Source organism: Saccopteryx bilineata, chromosome 5 (genome assembly GCF_036850765.1).
Source record: "Saccopteryx bilineata isolate mSacBil1 chromosome 5, mSacBil1_pri_phased_curated, whole genome shotgun sequence".
Classification (NCBI taxonomy): domain Eukaryota; kingdom Metazoa; phylum Chordata; class Mammalia; order Chiroptera; family Emballonuridae; genus Saccopteryx; species Saccopteryx bilineata.
The window spans coordinates 28,660,233-28,672,359 of NC_089494.1; the positions used below are offsets into that span (position 1 = coordinate 28,660,233).

Here is a 12,127-nt window from a genome sequence, read left to right on the forward strand (position 1 = left end):
CCCATTTTACTAGTATATCAACAGATTTTTCTACAGAGGCTGAAAAGATATAAATAAAGATAAAGCTGTTATTTATACTATAATTGCTTGATTTTTCTAGAAATCTAATAATTAACTCTTCTTCATGTACATTAATTAGTGGCTTTTTCAGTTTAAACAAGATTATTAAAGAGCACAAGGATTTTAACAATTTTAGAACCAATGGTTACATTACCCTTACTCTAATGACTGCATTGTCTTCATTAAGAAGGGGGAAAAAATACAACAGGAACAAAATACACCAGAATGCTTATATGACTATCTCTCAGCTGTGGAATAAAGGGTGATTTTTATTTTTATTCTTTTATTTTTCTGTATTTTCTACAATAAACATGCATTATTTGAATGACCGAAAGATTATCTTTAAAGTTAATGTAGAATAGCACCATATTAAATAGGGAGGAAAACAAATAAAGACTGCTGTACATATCTCCTTCTCTAGAATGTAGCTGTTCACTTTATGCCTTGAATTAAGTTTTCTAGGCCTGGGTAGGTACAGGAATGGGGAATACAGAGGGTCAGGCAATTAACAATCCCGTACCCCACCTAGTGAAAAAAAGCACAGTCTAAGCCAACTGAGCTCTGCTCATCTGTTCAGGCACATTTATACATTCCTGGAGGAAACAGCTTCTAGATCTTTAAGAGACTCACAGACGTGCTATGGAGAGAAAATTTGGAAAAAAATGAACCTCTGCATCTCTTGATAGATACATCTTCTCTAAATCTAAGTTCTGAAGGTGGATTGAAGATTTTTTTTTGGTTCTAGTTTTAAAGTAATAAAGGACTACATGTAAAAGTGGAATTAGTTCCTTTTTAGTAATAGAACAGAAAATAGACCCGATTCTTACAGAATTATAGTGTCATGGGGATATTAAGCAAATGTATGAAAAGTGTCTTAACACACGCACTATTACTGAATATTAAGCATGCACTTGAATCAGCCTCAATCTCTTCAGAATTGAGGGCTATAGAGCTTCAGAGGCTTTTGAAGTTGTTATTTCCTCATACGAATACTGCAGCTCAGAGTGTTTAAACGAGCTTTTATCCAAAACTGAACAGATCAAAATGATACTGTTTCTACACGTATTTTTCCCGCCTGCAGGAAAAACGCCTGGTGATTATCTCTCAGACACTGTTAGCAGCACCGTGAGAGAAGACCCGAGGCACAAGGTCACCGGGACTTGTTTCTCAGGTGTTCCCGGGTCAGTGCGACCATAAGCCTGCTGCGACTGATGACTCTTCTCCATCTTTGAAAATCATCTGATGGGTGGCGACGAGGGAGAATAATGAGAAAATGATTACCACATTCAGGGCAGCACAGACCACATTATAGCATCAGGTAACAGAAGAGGATGGGCCTGGCACTGGGGACTCAGGTCCTGGTCCCAGCCCTGCCTGTAGTTACCTGAAGAAGTATAGCATGTCACCTGACCTCCGGGCCTGGGTGCTCTCAACTGCAAAAGGAGGCTGGCGTGGCTAGCCGGTCACTGAGACTGCTTCGAATTCTAAAACTGTCATTTCTCTCCTTTGAATGGCTGACTAGAACAAAGGTCCAGATCACTCATGTGTTCTTTGAAGAGCTCAAGCTCCATGAAAAATTCTAACTTCTTCCTAAATCAAGGGTGTATTTAAAACAGAGCATGGAAAAGGACAACTTCCATGTATTTCACTTTTCAAGTACTGAAGAACAACAAGTTGCATGTCATCCAAAAAGACAGATCTATTAGAAAACTGATATTGCTTAGACAAACTATAAAATGGTTACCATTTGTGATGATGTAAAAAAAAAAAAAAGAATGAGGTTTAAAGGAAAGAAAAGAAAGGAAATTGCTATATATATTTACTTTTTCCTAATCTTGGTTCTAGACCACGGGTCGGGAACCTATGGCTTGCGAGCCAGATGTGGCTCTTTTGATGGCTGCATCTGGCTCTCAGACAAATCTTTAATAAAATAATAATAATGTTAAAAATATAAAACATTCTCATGTATGACAATCCATTCATTTCCTACCGTTCATGGTTGCAGGTGGCTGGAGCCAATCACAGCTGTCCTCTGGGACAACACCAAATTTTTATTGGATAATGCATAAGGTACATGGGTCGTTGTATGGCTCTCACGGAATTACATTTTAAAATATGTGGCGTTCATGGCTCTCTCAGGCAAAAAGTTTCCTGACTCCTGTTCTAGACTAAGGGATGATTCAAATGTTTTATTTTTTCAATGTGATATACTCGAATCCTTAATTCTGCAGTAACATGAACTATACACTTGAATGGCTAAAGTGATATTCTTATGTGTTGTTCTGTTGGCACCATAGGAAGAGTAGCAATGAATTCAGTATGTTGGGAATTGAAACTGAAATCACACAAACCCTTGGGTCCTTCATCCTTGGAGGGATGAAGATTCCTAACTGGGTCCCGGATACTGCAGTCTGTTCCTGCCCAGGTGAAATCACAGATGCAGGTGGCTTCATTACTACACACCTGTGAAGAACAAAGAAGAGAGATGGAACAATTTTGCCATGCTTAGTAGAGTACCGCTTATAAGTGTAAAAAAGACATAGGGCTAGGCAGACATTTTAAAAACCATTTGGAATTCTTTAAAAGTCTCCCACGGTTTTAGATATTAGACAAGGGGAAACCATGTATGGGACAAGGAGTTGAATGGTGGTTTTTTAGTTAACTACAAAAAAAAAAAGATAAAAAAGAAGAAATTTAAAAATTAAATGTTAATTATTCATGCTGATATCATTTAAATACTCAGATGTCTGACAATGTAGTTTTTTCATAGGTAGTTATTTCTAAAGCCATATTTTAGAAATATATACACTTAATTCAAGGAGTTAATAGATACTACTGAAGAGGCACTGCCAGAGATAAAGACCAGGAGACATAAATCATCAATATGCTGCATTACATCACCACGTTCACCCCCGAGGTCACTGGGTGGCACTTTCCCAGCCAGAGGAGCACCCCTCCCACCATGGTCGCTCTCCTCTCAGTCAGCCAGGCTAAGACCTTCCTAAGAGACCTTTGTCTCCTCTCTTGTCCTCTGGGGACCAAGCAGCATGCTAGAATGGACAGGTAATTTAGATGAAATGGACACCCATCTGCAAACCAGAGACAGAGTAGTTTAAACCCTTATCTTCCTGTGAAATACATTCAGAGACAGATGATTGCAGATGATAAAATCAAACTTAAGCCTGTTGGTATAAAAAGCTTTTTAATGTTGTAACACTGTGATTATGATTAACAAGATTGAATTTGACCTTTTTTTTTTTTTTTTAAACAAGATGAAAAAGTAGAAAGGATAGTCGAGAGTCAAGGGCCCTTTTAATGCATTAAGTTTTATAATGCTTACAAAGCAATAACTCTAATGAAATGGTCTGCTCAGTGCTTTTGTTTTAACGCAGCAAATACTGAGCAGTTCCTATGTGCTAGGTACCTTTGCTAAGTGTTTGATGTACTGCCTTTCATTTATCCTCACACTAGCGTCCTGATGAATGAGAGAGGTTAGGTGGCTGCCCAGAGTCACTGGGATAACGAGACGCAGAGTCAGGATTCACACCCAGGATTCTCTCAGGCCCCCAAAGCCGCGCTTCCGATCACTAGTTTATACCGCCTTCCTCGTGGATCTATAATCCAACCAAACCGTAAGCTATATGTAGTTGTTGGGCACATGCTTCCTAGGTCTTTCTACCATGTTTTATTCTATAGCCCCTGCTTAGCTGTCTATAGTCTGGATTCCTTTTACCTTCGTTTCAGCACCTTCCTTTTATATCATCACATCATCATTCTACCTTTCTTCATGTGTCTTTTGTCCATTTCTGTGGTCTGTGTAAATTTTTAAACATCTTTCTTTTACTAAGCCAAATTTAAACTATTACTAAGATTTGTTTTTAGACATTAAGCCCAGGTTTGCCAGGTATGTCTGCCCGAACATTTTGTTCACAGAATTAAAGATATGTGCAGGTAGAGATAGTGTCTCTTCTTTTGACTGGCAATGATACAAACATAACCATGAAATTTTAAACATGTGAATTATATCACTGATCCAACGGTTAGTCGGATGTGACCTTGCACACATAGATGCTCACCCAGTATGCATGCTGAGTAGCTGAAAGGGAATTACTGAGAGGATTTAACTTATTCAAATGGTTCAGAGTAATCACATTGGGTCTTTATAGTTCCTTTAATAATCGTATCAATTGTCTTCCAACTCCTTAGATGTCAAGCTATATCTAGAGAATGTAGTGAGTGCAAATAGTGATAAAAGAAACAATGAGTACACTATATTAATACATACGGATGTTACTGTTAGCAGATAAGGGTACTAAGAAAATAAACATAGTCAGTGCATGGATATTGGCAACAGCCACAGGGAGAGAGTGGCTGAGCTGGAAGTCTAACCACTGTGAACTCTGAGGATGCCAGATAATAAAGGTCTAGACAGGAACACGGACATCTACTTACCCCGTGACCTGAGCAGACTTTACCCTTGGAATCAAGTGGACAGCTGCTCATATTTAGGGCCTGAATTTGTAGGCACTTCCGATCTAAACACATCATAGATGGGCCACATGGCGTTCCATCTTCCACGTAGCCCACATCTGTATCATCATCTAAAACCACGTGAGCACCACTAAAAGGAGAAAGATATTCATGCTGGCATTAGCACCACACTCAGAACTCTAACATCAACAGGAATGGGCCTTGCTGTTCATGATGCTGAAGAGGCTGCCACTGGACATGGACTTCTCTTAGCATTTCTTCCCTTTCCTCCTCCTGTCCCCTTCCCCCCTCCCCCTTAATTAAAGAACATGATAAAAAGACACCACCTTTCCTTATTCTTATAGCACACATCATCGGGAAAGCACGTGCCATTTGTACCAAGTGGACTCTAAATGTTCACTTTTTTCAAGAGCAGCATTAAGATGAGTGGAGTGAATCAGAGAAGCAATCTTATCGTCAGCTCTCCAGTGCTTTCAGCCATGTCATGGTACGAAAAGGCAGATGTTGAGCAAAAATAGCAAATAAATATTTTGAAAATTATTATTACTTTGGAAGATTGGATTACTCATGAGGGAAGAAATAAGCTGGTTCCTCTCTATTGATATTTACTCCTAAAATTCCAAAGTTAGAAACAACTTCATTTTAAATAATAGTTGATATTATAATTACTAGCAGAGTACATCTTGCTAAACAGTTTACAAATATACCAATTTAGAACATAACAATACAATTTAACAAGGCTGTTCTCTCTAAAGACATGTGAAAACTTACATATTCAAAGAAAGCTTGTATGCATCAAACTATATTTGAAAACAATGATTTACTCCAAGAAGGATCTCATTATCTAAGACCCTGTTAGACTTGCCTTCAGAGCCAGTTAAAATACAGAGAAACAGCAAGCATTTGACCAAGACAGCAATATCCAATTTGGTTACCCAGTCAATTTACTAAATTTTGTTCAAAATTACTTTAAGATGTTTCCAGATCTTACAATGACTCACATAAGATGAAGGTCTGCTACTCTGGGAATACTAAGGATAAAAGTTTGTAGATATTGAAGGTAATTCTGTAGGGTGGATCCCAAAAGTGTTTCTGAGCAACAACAGTGCCATTTAAATGAGAGCACAGCATCTGAGAATTATGATTATTTTGAAGGGAATGATGATTATTTGGAATATAATATGACTCCCTGGCTTACAAATAAGTGCCACATCTTCTGTGCCTTGTCCTCATAGGTAATTGGATATCAAATGTTTGTCAACAGCTATAAATTATATTTTAATAAATATTTTCTATGTGTAATTAAGTATTTATTAAACCATCTTCTAAACCAGACATCTCTACATAAAGTAAAGCAAAAACTCTTTTTTTGGTCATAAAAGTAAAACACACAGAGTGATCAAATACTGACATATTACAATGCTTACAGGTTTTTTGTTTGTTTGTTGTTGGGGGGGGGTTAGATGAGAAGAGGGGAATGAAGCAGACTCCCATATGCACCCCGACCAAGATCCACCCAGCAACCCCATCAGGGCCAATGTTCAAGTACCGAGCTATTTTTAGCACCTGAGGCTATCATGCTCCAATGGAGCTATCCTCAGTGCCCAGGGCCACGTTTGAACCAATTAAGCCACTGGCTGCAGGAGGGAGAGAGGGAGAGAGGGGGAGGGAAGGGAGAAGCAGATGGTCACTTTTGTGTGCCCTGACCAGGAATAGAACTTGGGACGTCCATACACTGGGCTGATGCTTTATTCACTGAGCCACCAGCCAGAGCCTCCAATGCTTAAAGTTTTAATAGTGGGTCAAAACATATAACATAAGTCTACTCTTAAGATTATAATTACAAAGAATGCCCCATTACTAATAACTGGTACAATTTTTGAACAAATGTAATTTGCAAATGATTCTTCTTATCATGAAAGGTGACAATAAAATCTCAATCAATATTCCTCTTGTGAGAAGTAGAAAAATTTCCCTCAATTTTTCTACATTTGTAATTCTCATGACTCATATTTAATATGTTAATATGTTACCTGCAGTCAATCACCCGGCCTTGATGATAGAAGGAAGTTGGGATGATCTCTCCCTGAAGTTGACCAATACGTGGAGCTCGAGTGAGGTTGGTGCAGAGTAAAAAACCACAGAACACATCACTAAACATGTTTCAAAAACAAACAAACAAACAAAAAACAGAATAAGACAGGAGGAATCATGCTCAAAAAAATCAAAACTTTTCAGTCCATATATCAATATACTCAAAATATGAAAATATTCTCTTTCCCTCTAGACAAGAACATTTGTTCAGATATTGTCGGTTGGCTATGAGCCCCCACCTTTCCTACTAATGGGACAGCAATTTTGTTTGGGGGTAGCACAGTGCTGAGCCCTGAAAGATGGTCCTGCCTGGTGGCTAAGCTAGTCATGTACTTCCATGTCCTATACTCTCCTTCCTGGCTATCCTTCCTTCATCTCTTCCTAGAGCTCAAAGTGGCCCTGGGTGTTGAGAAGTGAGGGAAAGCTGGCTAGGAAGCTACTGAGAAAAGTGTTGCTTTCTGGATAGAAAGGTTAGAGCTTGACAGGAAGATCATTGTTCCTACCTCTGCTTCCTGCCTTGGAACATAGAGCCTTTACAGCTAACTTGCAATTGTTAACTTCACAAGCATCAGGATACTGAACACGGCATGGATTACAGAGCCGAGGGGCAGAAATCATCTGGGTCCTTAGTGACATTATTAAATGACTCACCCACCCTGAGGGCACCTACTTCCAGCCTATTTTTTTTAAGTAAATAATGACTTTCTAAAAAGAAATAAAGAATAAAAGTGGCACATCACAAAAAAGAAATCCACTGGCCAAAAAAATGCATGAAAATGTACTAAATTCCATTTGTAATCAGGGAAATGCAAATTATAACCATATCCACCAGAATAGATAAAAGTAAAAATTCTGATAATACAAAACATTGGTGAGAATGTAGTACAAAATTCTCATATACATGTTATCGCTGGTAGAGTTTACAACCATTTAAAAAAGAAAACAGTGTCACATGACTTTGTGGCACTGAAAAAAAAACATCCCATGACTTTGTAATTTTTCTTCTAGGTACATGCCTTAGAAAAATATGTCCAAGTGTGCACTAAGTTACACATAAATAATGTTCACAGCAGCATGGTTCCTAATAGCTAAAACATGGATCAATCTAAATATCTGTCAATATAGAATGAAAAAAGATTGAGCATGGCCCCAAAAACTGAGGATAGCTCCATTGGAGCATGACAGCCTCAGACACTAAAAATAGCTCAGTACTAGCCTGACCAGGTGGTGGCGCAGTGGATAAAGCGTCGGACTGGGATGCTGAGGACCCAGGTTCGAGACCCCAACGTTGCCAGCTTGAGCGCAGGCTCATCTGGTTTGAGCAAAAGGTCACCAGCTTGAGCCCAAGGTCGCTGGCTCAAGCAAGGGGTTACTCGGTCTGCTGAAGGCCCGCGGTCAAGGCACATATGAGAAAGCAATCAATGAACAACTAAGGTATTGCAATGCGCAATGAAAAACTAATGATTGATGCTTCTCATCTCTCCATTCTTGTCTGTCTGTCCCTGTCTATCCCTCTCTCTGACTCTCTCTCTGTCTCTGTAAAAAAAAAAAAAAAAAATAGCTCAATACTAGAGCATCGGCCCCAAACAGGATTGCCGAGTAGATCCCAGACAGGGTGCATGCTGGGGTCTGCTTCACTATCTCCCCTCCTCTCACCTAAAAAAATAAATTGTGATATATTGCTATAAATGCGAACGAAAGTAAAACAAATGAACAAAAAATGACATTACACACAGTATAGAAGACTCTTAAAAGTGCTGAACTTCAGAAGCAAAATACAAAATAATCCAGAAAGTATAATGTCTTTTATATGAAGTTACCAAAACTTTTGGCAAAGTATATCATTTGGAGATGAACAGTTAGGCAATAAAGCACTAAAGAAAAGCAAGAAAGCGAGTGCCTTCAAGTTGAAATGATGGTACCTCCCAGAGAGGGGCAGGCACTGTGAGGGGAAGAGCACTTTCTGGGATGCTTCGATGTCCTATTTCCTGATCCAGGTAGAAGATGGGAGTTCACTTCATAATTATTTATATTTGGTAGAACATATATTTGTGCATTATCCATTTTTCTGTTTATGTGTTATATTTCACAACTGTTAAAAGTCTCAAAAAACCCATTGATTTTCTTTAGCTCCTGAGTGGTTGGATATTCTGTTACCAGGTATTTCAAAGCAACATTTTACAATGATCTAATCCAGTGCCTCCCAAACTTTCTGAAGTCATGGAGACACAGATAAATGATCACATTTGTCTAGGACACTGAGTGAATGAACAAACCTAATCTAATTCCAACCCCCTGGGCTTTGACAACTTTGTGCTCCACTGTCTCCCACTCCCTGGACTAAAGACTGCAGAACATTTGTACCGTACTTGTGAGTCATCAGGTGGGAAGCTCTGCTCTGTTTCTTGGGTTCACTTTAAAGAAATTATTGTCAGAGATTTATTGTCTTCAAAGGCCTCATCCATCATCAAAGACTAGTTGGAACTGCAATGTTTCATAAAGTGCAACATAGAAACTATTCACTAGGGAAATAAAAACTTTCTTTAAATCCTTGTCTGTTTCAAAACTGAGGGAAGAATCGTCATTGTTATGGAAGAAAAACAAAGGAACCTTGGTCTGTACCTTGAAGGTCCCATAGAGCCAAGTCATTGATTTAACCATTACATCAGTATTAACTTTCTTCAACTAATCAAGGGGAAACACCACTGATGAGCTCTGAAAACATCTCGTTTCCTGAGTACAGATGTCTCCAGTGAGCACTAACTAGATAGACCCTTTTCAGAAAGGAATAGAGATCTCTGATACAGATGCTAGATGTTTAATTAAGTCAAATGGTCCTGAGCTCATAAAGTGATCAAAAATATGTTATTGCACTCTGAATGGTCCCCAAAATATATACATTCTGCATATATTGGTTGTAGAATTCTGTATACACTAGACCAGTCATAGGGGAAATCTTATACCAACAGTACAAAATTAAAACCTAATATTAATTTGTAATACCTTGGCAAAGTATCTCTTCCAAACAAGCATCAGGTAAAAAAGACAGCATGTGAGAAATTGTCTGAATTTTACAGAAATGGTGTGAGTGGGAGCCACAGAAACAGTTTAGTGCGTGGCCATTTGCCTCTAGATAAGCCAATGTTCTTTTTAAAATGTATACTTTAAAATTTTAAATAGTTAAACATTTATAAAAAGTCAGTAACATTTATTTTGTGCCCATTTCACAGGAGAGTCAGGGCTTCCTGCCCACTCATCAGACCCCACAGCTGACCACTCACTGTTTGCTGCACTGAATCCATCGGTCTCCGTCCTTCCCACAGTTTCCCTTCTCCGTGCCTTCTGTGTTCAGCTTTTCATAACAGAACTTGTCAGACCCTGAAGCCTCTTTGGGGGATGAGCAAGAGAAGAGAATTTATATTAGTTCTCTTCGTGACCCATAACCAATAGCATGCTGGTAAATGTTTGACAACTAATTCCCCAGGGGGAAAAAAAATCCTAATTTGCAGCATTTACCAATTTCCATGGTGTAAATACTATTATGTGAATGTCCATGGTATGATGCATGGCTAATTTCAAGGTATCAGTGCGATGTCAATTGGCTTCTAAAATTCCTGAAATTTTAACAGTTAACTCTTACAAGCTAATAGTACAAGACATCTCCAACACACTACTACCTTTAACTTAAAAAAACAACAACACTATTCCCAATTCTTGCTAGTGGGTTTGAAGGTAGAAGGTAGGAATGATCATCAGCAGAAATTAATGAAGTGACACACAGAAAACTAGTAAACATTCTTGGTCCTGTTTTCTACTAATATTAAGAGCACTATAAAGTCTTAGCCAACTGAAACCTTGTAAAAGAAATATGCCCCTATTATCTTTCCTCTATCAAAACTGAAGCACCAGGCCCTGGCCGGTTGACTCAGTGGTAGAGCCTCAGCCTGGTGTGTAAAAGTCTTAGGTTCGATTACCGGCCAGGGCACATAGGAGAAGCGCCCATCTGCTTCTCCACCCCTCCCTCTCCTTCCTATCTCTCTCTTTCCCTCTCGCAGCCAAGGCTCCATTGGAGCAAAGTTGGCCCGGGCACTGAGGATGGCTCCATCGCCTCCACCTCAGGCACTAGAATGGCTCCAGTTACAACAGAGCAATGCCCCAGATGGGCAGAGCATCGCCCCCTAGTGGACATGCTGGGTGGATCCTGGTCAGGTGTATGTAGAAGTCTATCTCTCTGCCTCCCTGCTTCTCACTTCAGAAAAATACAAAAAAACAAAAACAAAAACAAACCCAAATAAACAAACAAAAAAACTGAAGCACCAAAAGTCAATCTTTCAGATAAATATGTGCTGAACACTGAGATCACTTGTGCAACGGTCTAGTCTCCTTTTGTGTGCTTTCTATTTCTTTGGGGGTGACCCAGCCCCAGTCAGCACGGCAGACCCATTTCTCTCTCTTCTGCCCTGACCCTCATGAGCTGCTGCAGTTCACTGAAGAGGCACTGGAAATGTCAGGAAGATAACGTGTGTTAACATTCAGGGAGTACACCGAGAATCACGACCATGTACCTGAATCTATCTCCGTCTGCACTTTGGGCTGTACCTGCATTTCTGCACTTCAAACTGAGGGTAGTGAATTACAGAGTTTAAATGCTTGGGTGATGGGCACACAATGCAATCAACAGTTCAGATGCTATAGAGATGTTTACCTGGAACCTATATACTCTTACTGATCAACGTCATCCCATTAAATTTAACTTTCTAAATACATTTTAAAAAATAAGAGCTGAACTTTCCTGAGGTAAAAGAACAGTAAGCTAACTTTAGGGGATGGAGGGGTGGGGGATAAATGTTAAATCCAAGATACAAAAGAAATCATACAAAGTGGCTGGGTAAGGAACATGACCGCTGCACTCAACCCAGTCCTTGCAACTGGATGTACCGTCCCTTCTCCTACAGCCACAAGCACTGAATGACACTGGTCAGCTCTGATGACAAGTCCCCAACTTCAGCGTTTGTCTGTAGTTCTATTCTCTTTATTTCACCCTTGTTTAGATTTTTTTTTAAAAAGGCATCACCCCCAGCTGTACATCTCTTTCAGCGAGGCTGGCGGAGAAGAGCAGCCCGAACAGAAACCCATGTGTTTCCAACGACAGGAAAGGCCACCTACTTGCTCCCCAGATGTACTGACACTGGTTGTCCCGGGTCTTGCACTCCCCGCTGTAGCAGCGGCCCTGGGGACGGGAACACATGTGAGGCAGAGGGCGCCAGTTCTGTCCCCCCTTAAACTCTCACTGTGGAAATGAGAATCTCAAACATCTTAAGACAAGCCTGAGAGTAACAATTCAAATCTGAAACTCAGAACAGACCTTACATTACAGTACAGCTCTTTAAATCAAAACTAATCATCTAAAATTTTTAATTTTACAGTAAACAAAAATCGGGACATTTCTTTGGGAGATACCAAAACGATTGTTAGCTTCCTT

General features: G+C 39.5%; 1 protein-coding gene across 3 annotated transcripts in view; it reads right to left on the reverse strand.

Annotated features, from left to right (window-relative positions):
* The window catches only part of ADAM23 (ADAM metallopeptidase domain 23), a 165,006-nt gene that overhangs the window by 21,114 nt on the left and 131,765 nt on the right, over nucleotides 1-12,127 (reverse strand). For all 3 annotated transcript variants that reach the window (XM_066281025.1, XM_066281023.1, XM_066281024.1), the window contains exons 20-24: nucleotides 11,812-11,875; nucleotides 9,927-10,032; nucleotides 6,585-6,704; nucleotides 4,513-4,681; nucleotides 2,412-2,523 (exon numbers count right to left, since the gene is read on the reverse strand). In XM_066281025.1, the coding sequence (XP_066137122.1) occupies nucleotides 2,412-2,523; nucleotides 4,513-4,681; nucleotides 6,585-6,704; nucleotides 9,927-10,032; nucleotides 11,812-11,875 (571 nt within the window). The remainder of the gene's footprint in view (nucleotides 1-2,411; nucleotides 2,524-4,512; nucleotides 4,682-6,584; nucleotides 6,705-9,926; nucleotides 10,033-11,811; nucleotides 11,876-12,127) is intronic.